Source organism: Thamnophis sirtalis, unplaced genomic scaffold (genome assembly GCF_051295495.1).
Source record: "Thamnophis sirtalis isolate CommonGarterSnake01/CBP01778 unplaced genomic scaffold, rThaSir2_p1.2 scaffold_5, whole genome shotgun sequence".
NCBI lineage: Eukaryota > Metazoa > Chordata > Lepidosauria > Squamata > Natricidae > Thamnophis > Thamnophis sirtalis.
In genome coordinates this window covers 117,720,470-117,731,744 of record NW_028261385.1, presented here as the reverse complement: position 1 = coordinate 117,731,744, position 11,275 = coordinate 117,720,470, and the positions used below count along the sequence as shown (strand labels likewise).

Sequence of the window (11,275 nt, the reverse complement as noted above, 5' to 3'; positions counted from 1 at the left end):
AATGTATATCTCCTCTGCTTCCATCAGCTATCCCGAACAATTTCTGACAGTTGGACTGTGGATTCACATTTTCCCTGTTCTCTTGAAAACCTAAGTGGAAAATATAATGATGATGATGATGATGATGATGATGATGATGATGATGATGATGATGATAATAATAATAATACAGAAGCGAGCTGAAAATTGGAAAAACAAAGCTATGCATAGCCAATACTTAAAAAATATTGAAGGCAAAGCTGACCAAAAGCTAACTTGGAACTGGTTAAGATCAAGAGCACTGAAAAAAGAAACAGAAGGCTTTATTTTGGCAGCTCAAGAACAAGCCTTAGCCACAAACTACATGAAGGCAAAAATTCAACATGTTACCACCAACAGCAAATGTCGTCTCTGCAATGAGAAAGACGAGACAATTGACCACTTGATCATTGGGGGCAGCAAAATTTCACAAACTGACTACCTACAACACCATGACCGCATTGCTAAGACCATTCACTGGAAATTGTGCCAAAAGTTTAGACTTGAGTACAGCAAAAACCACTGGGAACATAAGGTTCAGAAGGTTTTAGAGAATGAGAAAGTCAAGATGTTGTGGGATTTCAGAATCCAGACTGACAGGCACTTGGCCCACCACACACCTGACATAACAATAGCTGAAAAGAAAAAAAGTATGGTTCATTGACATTGCAATACCTGGAGATGCACGAATTGAAGATAAACTGCAAGAAAAAATCACAAGGTACTGGGACTTGCAAATTGAAGTTGAGCGACTGTGGAAAAAGAAATTGTTTGTTGTCCTGATTGTAATTTGACCCCTTGGAGCAATACCCAAAGGGCTACCTCGCTATTTGGAAATTTTAAATTTATCAGACTTGAACATTCTGATTCTACAGAAAACCACCCTACTTGGAACAGCTTATATCCTCCGACGTTACCTTAACAGTTCCTAGGTCCTTGGTTAGGACTCGAGCTGTTGAGCTACCAACCAGCCCCAAAGGCTGTGAATCTCACCAAAGATTAACCACAAATAATAAATGCACTGTTTCATTCATTAGTCTGAAAAGGAGACAAGGATGTATCTTAGTCCATAATTCTTCAATTTTTTTTTATAACTCTGGCATAGTCTACATGTTGTATTTGTCAAAAAAAAAACTGACTTTTTAAGTCATAAAAAATGTAGTGCAGTCATGTCTGACTCTAGGAAGCGGTGCTCATCTCTGTTTCTTAGCCAAGGGAGCCAGTGTTGTCTGAAGATACTTCCATGGTCATGTGGCCAGCATAACTATATGCCGAGGCACATGGAATGCTGTTATCTTCTCACTATTTATCTACTCACATTTGCATGCTTTTAAACTGCTAGGTGGCAGGAGCTGGGGCAAGTATGGGAAGCTAATTCCGTCATGTGGTACTTGGATCTCGAACTCCTACCTTCCGGCTGACAAGTCCAACATCTTAATCACACCAAATAAACCTGCAGACAGCAAACAGTTGAAATATCCAATAGTGAAAATTATTTCTAACATATCAGAGGACAGTATAGATTTATATTTGAATAAAAGTAGGTTTTATTTGGGAATCTGGCTGTTTTTGCAGATCTTTAAATAAAAACAAATACAGTGAATATAAGTTTGATGATAGAGGGAGAGTTTTCAAGTAAAAGGGAGATACACCTTTGGGGAATTAATGAAATAATACCCTTCAGTATCAAATACGGGATGAGAAGTTTTGCCTGACATTCAACATTTTCATAGTAATACTGTGTACCAGGGTATCCTGAGTGGCTTGGTGGCCTAATGAAGATGGTCACCTCCCACTTAGAAGGTTGCGAGTTCAATTCTAGGTAGTGGCAGATGTTTCTCTCCTAGGGCACAAAGAAAAAAATCTGCTGCGAACTGCGCATGGCATCAGGAAGAGCACCTGGCCTGTAAATGCTCAGCTCCATCTCATATTAAGGGATTACTGGGTCATAAAAACGGAGGTGGTTTTTTTTTTTTTACTGTAGTTCAGGGTCAGATATAGCATTTGAGTGGCATGCTAAAAGATTTACTTCACTCTAACTATAATTAATCTAAGCCAGTTAATAAGTATGTTTTGTATGTATGTATGTATGTATGTATGTATGTATGTATGTATGTATGTATGTATGTAGTGGCCCAACAGGAGCCGTTGAAGCTGCCACCAGACTTTGACAGCGAGGGGCCCTATGAATCAGCTCTGGAGGATGTGGAGGACCCTGGACAGGTCCTCCATATCCGAGCAGGGCGCAGAGCAGGGCGCAGAGAGGCTGGTTGGCCACCAGGAGGCGCCTGAGCCTTGGACCAGTGGGGAGGAAATAAGGGAGTGTGATCGTGATGTCATGCATTGGAGCAGTGGGGAGGAGCCAAGGGAGTTGTTCCTGGATGCTCGGCACCAATGAGCTGATAGGCAGAAGGAACAGTTGTGCAGTTACAGGAGATAATTGTACTCAGCTGGTGGTCATTAGGCTCCTCTCAAGACTATAAAAGGAATGAGTGTGCACATACCCTTTTGCAGGAGTCAATGTTTGCACTAAAGTGGGAGAACTTTGGGGGCTAGCTTGGCAGGCAGGATTGCTGCCAAGGTTAGTCTGTGTTGGATTGCTGCCACGTCTTGTCTATGCTGGATTGCTGCCACCGCCTTGTCTGTGCTGGATTGCTGCCAATGCCTGGACTGTGCTGGATTGCTGCCAAGGGCCTGTCTGTCTGTTAATAAAGTCCTTGAAGTATCTTTGTCTTGGCGTGCTTTGGTGTATACATACATACATACATACATACATACATACATACATACATACATACATACATTATAATCCATTAAAAGTTACACCCTTTCATGAATTACTGCCTTATCATGGCAAAGAGGCTTGTACAGCTCAAAGAAGATATGAGTTAAGCTGTGCAAGGCTATTCAAGATGCACAGGTCGTAATGGAGAGTTCTAACAAAATGTGGTCCACTAGAGAAAGAAATTGTAACCTTCTCATAGTATCCTTGCCAAGAAAACCCCATGGACAGTACCATCAGAACTGCTTCAGAACTTGGAATGTAAGAACTATGATTCAAAGTAAACTGGATGTGGTTAAACCTGAGATGGCAAGATTGAACATCAACATCTTGAGAATCAGTGAACTAAAGTGGACAGGAATAAATGAAGTTAATCCTAATGACCTTTATATCTACTACTGTGGACAAGAATCTCTTAGAAGAAATGGAGTAGCCCTCATAGTCAACAAAACAGTGAGAGGAGCAGTACTGGGGTACACTCTCAAAAATGGCAGAATGTTCTTGGTTCAAATCCAAGGCAAACCATTCAGCATCACAGTAATCCAAGTCAGCGGGAAAGTAGATGAGAAATTTCCTGGCAGTATCAGCAGTCTTATGGTGGAACAGACTGTTTCATGAAGTGGCATGTTCCCCTCACTGGAGATTTTCATACTGAAAACCCAAAATTCCAAAATTCCCAAGCTACTGTCATTCACCAACTGAAGTTGGCCTAGATAACTTCCAAGTTCTCTCCCATTCTGTGATTCTAATCATAATATCCAACATAATATCCAACACTTCTCATGACTGATGGACTATAAACCTTCAGTGCAGATTAACATGATAGTCATTCTTAAAAAATGTCCTAGCAGAACATGCAGTTTATCAGAATCAAAACATAGACAGTTTTGAATCAAAAGACCCATGTAGGAAAATTGGTCTGCCTGCAAAATGTTTCCATGATTTGTGTCCCTACTTGGCCACTCAAAGAAGAGGAAAATCACATAAACTAGTTTTCAGATGTTTCATTCGTATTTATTTTTTCTATAGGTTGCCTATTCTTGCTTCAAATCATAAGCAAATATTTTAGGCACAAGGGGTGAATAAGCAGATGTTGAAATGAGATAGATAGTTGTAACTCTTGACTTCCCATCTCCATCAAGCATCTAACTTGAAGTCTTGCTACTCCTAACTTCTGTACATGGCGCAGAGGGAACTGGGGTTCTACATGTTCTTCTTAATGCTACACACAGCATTAAAACTAATATTTAAATGGAAACACAGCAAAACGCTTAGAAATTTATAAGTATTTCTACCAACAAAATACTGAAGTGAAATGAAGTTGGGCTGAAAAAAGAGATCCAGATTTAGAAATCTGAAGGCTTCCTGAAAGAGTCTTTTAGATTAGCTAGAGAGATAATCTGTTATTTGGAAACAAACAGCTGTCTGAGGAATTCTTAGCTATCAGAAAAAAGCTGCTAATGGCTAGTGCTTAGATTACTATTATCAGGATATTTTATTGTGAATGGAGCAAGAGGCAAATACGTATTTATAACATTTATTATGATTACTGGTCCCTAAACATTATTGGAAAGGGCCATTTGCTTGAATAGTATAACAGACAATTCAGACCTAGGTTTTTGTGCCATTAACTTCTTGTATTGCATTAAATTTAAGTCAGTAGATTTATTTATTTACTTACTTATTACTGATTAATTCTACTTTCCTGATTTCTTAATTCTTGCTTAGAATCCTGATTAAGTAATTATACTGTAAGGTTATATTAACAAAATCTTACAAGTCTGGTAGTACATTCTCCCCTGTAGACTTTACAGCCCAAGAAGATTGAAAGGGTAAGCCCAAAAATTCACTAAAACTTCCTTGGCAAAATATTTTGCTTTTCCTCTTTCCTGGGGATTCAGAATATAGAAATGTGTACTTCAGTTCTAGAAATGCACCACTGTTCGCTGCTGCTGGTGAGCCGAGAGACGATATCCCACAAATAAATTCAGGTGACTTGCTTTGAGAAAATTAATACTTCCTGTTCCCATCTCCCCCACTGCATTTTTAAGTCGCTATGAAGAAAGTTCTGTCTCTTCAAACTAAAATGTTTGCGTTGGGTTAACAAAGGCACGGGCGGTGAACTGGAAACCATTAAGCATAAGGAAGCAACTAAGAAGCCTGGTTCGGATGCCAAGTATTTGGGGACAAAAAGGAGAAGAGTGTCCCGCCGATCCATTATTATAACTCGAAAGGGGATTTCACACACACAACCGAGAGAGGGGCTAACCGATCTGCCCGGACGCCTGGGAGGATCAGCGGCTGTTTGGGGAGGCAGAGCTCATGTCCGGAGCTCAAGTGCCGGAACCAGGTCCCTCCCCCAAACTTTCTCCCGTTTCTGCAAGCGACCCCCGCTTTTTTCAGCAGAAACCAACTGACCGCGTGAAGGGCAGCTTTGTTCCTTCGCTGCACTTCAAACCAGGGTTTCCTCTCGCTCAAGCAACGCCTGGAAAACAACAACACCCCACTTCACACTATTCCTGCTGCCGGAGTCGCCCTCCTGCAGGCCGACATGAATGGAGGGCTCGCGAGGGCATCTCGAAGGCTTCCCCGCACTAGGAACCAATTTCTCTAGAAAACAAGTAGCAACAGGTGGGAGGCCTCTCGTGTCGCCCGGGAGATTGCTCAGTCCTAATCGCAGGGAGTTGGGGGAGGGACGGCGCTATCTCTTTGTTTATGTTGCCCTTAGCAGCACTTGGGGTGTTTGGGGCGGATGGCGGCAGCAGCAGAAAGGGGTCCGGAATAATTTCTTCGCCACATCTGACACGCCTCTCTTAAGGACAAAAACTGGTCTGTGAAGCTTTAGCTGCGGGTTCGAGAGCTTGGCCAAAGGCAGCATGACGGAGCTGCACGAAGCGGTGGCTTTGGGTAAATACGATTTAGTGGAAGAAATCCTCCAGAGGGAGCTCGCGGACCCAAATTGCAAAGATGCGGACTGGAGCGACCGGACGCCCCTCCACTGGGCGGCAGCAAACGGTAAGCAATCGCCTGGGGGATGCGCATGCGCCAGGAGGAAATAGGAGGGCAGCCGGTGTGTCCGAAGTAATGGAAGTATCAGTGGAGGCAAGTTACAAGCATTCGGGTTGCAGCCGTCATATTCCCAGCCCTGGTCGGAGCAAGCACGCAAGCCGCTCCGATCGGTTAACAATATACCGTATATATATTTCTCTGGTGTAACAGAAATCAAAAGCGGGTAAAAGTTAGCCAAAAGCAGAGGTCGAGACGGTCCGGAGCAGCAGGCAAGGAGGCTGCCTCGCTTTTAGATTCTGGAATCAGTGGAGGGTTATTGACAGGGACTTTGGCTATCCCAGTTTAATAAAAGGGGGCGCCGGGCGATCCTTCCTTTGGTCTGCACCGGTAAAGAAACGATTTGAGGGGGAGGATGTATTATCCAACGTTGCAGGAGGCAGAAGAATGAGAGCAGGAACCCTATCTTTTCACTCCCATTCTCACTACTGACCTTTCATGACTCTCTTTGGGATTAAAATGAGGTGTTTTTGTGTGCCTTACAAATGCTTCCCCAAGCAGCAAGAAGTGCAGAGACTGTAATGCTATATTTGGGTATGAGAGGACATGGTCAGCAGCTAAACCTCCATAGAAGAAATGGCTGGATGGGGACCTCTGCTCCAAGTATGTCCCCCTCCCTGCCCATCTCCCAAATCCTCAATGGAAGCTTCCTTGGGACGCTGGCATTGGATTCTTGGTTTTGTCTGCTTTTTAAAAATTGTTCTTAGCCGCTCAGAATCATATTTTCGCTCTTAAAGTTTAAATATGATCTGAAAAAAATGCTATGCTTATCATACAATTTTGGGGATAATGCAGTGTAAAGGCGCCAAAAAGCAAGAATGCATCTAATGGCAAGCACTATGATTTAAATGCAAAATGGGTTCCACCACAAAATCGCGGAGGACAAAATCGCGCTCGACGAAAGCGCGCATTTGATGTCATCACAGCGCGACGAAAACATCGCGCTGATCGAAAAATGTAAAAATAAAGCTAAAACCTTACCCTAACCCCCCCAAACCTAACCCTAAACCTAACCCTAAACCTAATCCTTAACCTAACCCTAAATCTAACCCTAAACTTAACTGTTAACGTAACGCTAAACCTAACGCTAACCCTTAACCTAACGCTAAACCTAACGCTAACGCTCTAAACCTAACCCTAACCCTTAACCTAACCCTAAACCTAACCCTTACCTTTATGTGAATCGGCTTGCTTTAATTTTAATTTTATTTCAATTTTTAATTTTTTTCGTCGCGCTGTGATGACGTCACATGCGCGCTTTTGTCGAGCGCGATTTTGTCCTCCGCGCTTTTGACGGGTCACGGCAAAATGCACTGACTCGTGCATGGGACGAAGGCCCAACTTGCCCTTTACAAGGAATTGTTGGGACAAAACAGATGGCATTGATCTGTGGCATCCACCACATCTATGAATTTTTACACAGAGTCAGAAAGTATTTCCCCAATAGGTTTGTGCTTCTTCTAGTTGGCATATTAAATAGAGTAGTGGTCTTGGCCATCAGCAGTTGAGTGTGGATATAAGGCAACTGGGTTTATAGGCATAATATTGAATGGGAGTCATTAGCCAGATATTAAAAATACAGATTCTGGGGGATGGAAGGCAGCCAATAGGGAATGTCACTATGCTATCTCCTCACACATGTTCCCCTACTAAGAATCTACATATTTTAGACACTCTTTAAATTCACAAAAAGAAAATACCCATCAAAAATAATCTAGATATATATTGGTAAATAATACCTCCATTATGTTGTTCAACTGAAATATGTAGATTCTTAGTAGGGGAAAGTAAGGACTATCTCCTTACTTTCCCCTACTAAGAATCTACATATTTCATAGTGACATTCCCTATTGGCTGCCTTCCCTCCTCCAAGATTTAAAGTATTTAAATAAATTAGAATATGTGGACCATGAATCTCCAATATGTTGTGGTTACAAGGTAAATGCCAAGTGACACGAAACTTTATAATATGTAGTTATGATATATATAGACATTTTTAAAAATGAAGTATCTGATATCCAATTTAGGAAAATTTCAGCTAATGCCAAATGTGAGAAAGTTCTCCAACAAGACACAGTTCTCAGAATTTTTTTTTTTAAGTTTCCCAAAACAAGAGATTCCAGAGGCTGGTCTAAAATAGCTACTTCTGTCTTAACGGGAAAGTTTTGCCCTTCCAATCTCCTGTTTGCATTTTCAACAGGCCACTCAAAGATAGTAAAGCTGCTTGTGGAACATGGTGCTCGCCTGGCTTTACGAAGTGAGGCAGGTTGGACTCCAGTTCATTTTGCTGCAGAATCGGGGCAACTGGGTGTGTTGAGAACACTGCACTCCTTGCATGCACCAATGGATGCCCCAGATCTCTATGGAGATGTCCCAAGAAGACTTGCAGAAATCTATGGGCACAAAGCCTGCGTCAAATTCTTGGAAATGTAAGCAAAGGTATTGGCAAGAGAATTAAGGCAGCTGTCCTTGTAACTTTCCTAATTCTAGTTTGTGGTGAAGCAACATGGTGGGCAAATGAAATTATCAAAACAATTCAAATTGATGTTATCCCAATGAGTCAATATAAAAAATCTTCTTTAAAAAAAAAAAAAGCCCAGTCAAATCACATATTAAAAATCTTTCAAAATTGAAACCTTTCTAAATGATATTAAAAGAGAAGCCAGCCAAATCTACTGTAGGAGTAATATTTTAGAGCAATGGCATAAGATCTGCACCTCTCCTATTTTTTTTACATTTACAGATCATATAGTTTGGGATGAAGGGATAATGAGCAGGGTTTCTGAGAATGATCTTAAATCAACTCAAAATGTTGGGGCTTTAAAGCCCAAGAACTTTCTGCACAGCAGCATTAATCTATTTAACTCGGCCGTTCTAAATTTTCAACCTTTTCCTCCCATTTTCACCACATTACACTTACCAAATCTCTAGTTAGTTGGATGTCCCTGCTTCTTTTCCCCCAATGCACGTTGAGAAAACAAACAATTAATTGTTTTTCCTTTGGGACCTGCTGTTTCCATTCAGAGTCTGAATTTTGATCACGTGACCATGGGGATTCTACAATGGTTGCGTGAAAAAACGGTCATAAGTCACTTTTCTCAGTGTCATTGTAACTTGGAAGAGTCACTAAATAAATGGTTGGAAGTAGAGGAGTACCTGTATGCTTTTTTATGTCTTTCTCCCCAAAACAACCTCTTCCTCATGTTTGACACTTTCTTGTCTGATTCATCCTCTCTCATGCTCTATGAGGAACTCTCCACTGCTTTAAAATCCACAACGCTGTTCAAGAAGTAAAATATAATCTAGTTGGAATGAGAATAGTAATTGTACTAGAAAATCTTTATAGCAATAGCAGTTAGACTTATATACCGCTTCATAGGGCTTTCATCCCTCTCTAAGCGGTTTACAGAGTCAGCATATTGCCCCCAACAAAAATCCGGGTCCTCATTTTATCCACCTCGGAAGGATGGAAGGCTGAGTCAATCCTGAGCTGGTGAGATTTGAACAGCCGAACTGCAGAACTGCAGTCAGCTGAAGTAGCCTGCAGTGCTGCATTTAACCACTGCGCCACCTCGGCTCTATGAGTGAATTACCTCCCACTTTCTGTTTGCCTAAATAAGCATTCAGTCATGTTGCCTTCATTGGTGTTAAAACAATATTTTTCTGTAGCGTTGAACTGAATTGAAGGAATTTTCCCAGATTTTATTGCATTGGTGTCCTCTTGGTTTTGAGAAAGCAAAGTTAAAGCTATTTTGTTTTTAATTCATTTTAGAACTGAGGTCAAGAGGCTTATGGTCAACACGGATGTAATATCCCTCATTTATCAATTATCCTAAATTGTTTCCTCTTTCCTTTTGATCTAGAGCTGAAATAGAATACAGGGCATATTGCCAGATGGCAAAATCAAAGGGAATTCAACTGGATGAGAAGGATGACGCTTGGGAGCTTAAGAAGGAAGAACTTTTGAAAAGCAAACCCTTCTCTCCAAAGAAACATTTGAAACACAAGATGCACAGAAAGGATGGTGTGCCTTCAAGAAAACAATAAAAAGAATGGTATATTCCAGATAAGCTAGACAAGAAGGGCTCAGCTACCTTAACTGTATAGACATTGCAACTCATTTCATTTATTATTTTTCTTACTTTGAACTAGTTAGTCACCATCTCAGTTTAAGAATTTTTTAAAAACATATATGAAAAATACTATTTTTATATGTGTTTTGCCTGGTAAACTACTTTTGCACACTTGTACAATATATTCATATTTTTAAGATTTCCTCTAATAAAGTTTTGTGCTTTATGACTACAGTATGTATAGCTTTGCTGTAATATTCTGTTAATATTTTTATTAACATTAAGGTCAATATTAAAATATTTACTATTTTTATTTTATTAGTGTTTTTGGCCTTGGTTCAATTGGAAGATGCTGCCGCAATAGCCAAAGTGTGAAACAAGGTTGCACTAAATGCAGATGAAAATTGTTTATCTTGCTTTTTAATGTATATAAAGAAACCTTACAGTTATATTCACTGTTAACAAATTGTCTGAAGATAAACATGAGAAAGATGCAGACAGTTGGAATATTGTGCATTAACAGGATGCTAGGTTAGGGTTTCAAACATTTTAAATTAGGGATATTACCTTAATATTATTTTATAACATATTCTCTGTTTTTTACATATTTTGCATATAGAATACCTTACAGTAAAGATAGCAAGGGCTGGGTTACAGCATGTTGGAAGTTAATACTTCAGAAGGACCATAAGGCCTGCTCTTTTGTCATCCTTTATGTTTAATACTTACAGCCTTGTAAACAAGGTGCTTGGATAAGAAATTAGGGGCTATGATAATAGGGTAAAATTGAATTATATTCTAAACATTTGAAATGTATAAAGAATTTAGGATTTTCTGTGTGGACAGCAATTAAGAAGATGGCTTTACACCAATGGAAAAAGCTAGCATGAAGGACATGTTCAAATGTTCTACAGATTTATCAATTTACTACAGTCACTATGGAAAGCCTTGAGTGCTGTCAGTTTTGCACAGTAGAGTTCATGGGAAGGTAGAGAAGTTCTAAAGTACACATTAGAAGCTGGATCAAGAGCTTTCTATGTTTGACATAAATGCATGAAAGCGCTGACGGGGTGGGGTGGGGGGAGGCACCAATTTTATGAGGGAATGTCTTGTGAAAATCAGCCTGTCTGTTTGAATTTCCTGGATGGGTATTGAGTATTCGTGTTGAGTATTCCAATATCTCTCTCGGCATAAGACCAGGTAACAGTGTTTTCACTGGTTCTGCCTTGTGGAACATTTTTAGTAGGAGTGGCCCCAAACCGAATTTTTTAGGAAGCTAAATATATGTTTGCTTGTGAGCTTCACAGTTCTGTTTGGAAGACCATCACAGATTGCT

At 40.4% G+C, this 11,275-nt stretch overlaps 1 protein-coding gene across 1 annotated transcript; it reads left to right on the top strand.

Moving 5' to 3' along the window:
* Positions 1 to 5,137: 5,137 nt before the first annotated feature.
* ANKRD66 (ankyrin repeat domain 66) lies at positions 5,138 to 10,801 on the top strand. The gene is made up of 3 exons (XM_087715157.1): positions 5,138 to 5,815; positions 8,067 to 8,295; positions 9,730 to 10,801. Exons 1-3 carry the CDS (start codon positions 5,677 to 5,679, stop codon positions 9,911 to 9,913), a joined length of 552 nt encoding a protein of 183 aa, XP_087571283.1. The 5' UTR covers positions 5,138 to 5,676; the 3' UTR covers positions 9,914 to 10,801.
* Positions 10,802 to 11,275: the final 474 nt, after the last annotated feature.

What these genes read in the sequence shown, in the direction of transcription:
- ANKRD66 (XM_087715157.1), top strand. Translation starts at nt 5,677, where the DNA reads ATGACGGAGCTGCACGAAGCGGTGGCTTTGGGTAAATACGATTTAGTG. An exon ending in CCACTGGGCGGCAGCAAACG is followed by an intron (nt 5,816 to 8,066) that starts GTAAGCAATCGC and finishes CATTTTCAACAG; the next exon opens with GCCACTCAAAGATAGTAAAG. An exon ending in TGCGTCAAATTCTTGGAAAT is followed by an intron (nt 8,296 to 9,729) that starts GTAAGCAAAGGT and finishes CTTTTGATCTAG; the next exon opens with AGCTGAAATAGAATACAGGG.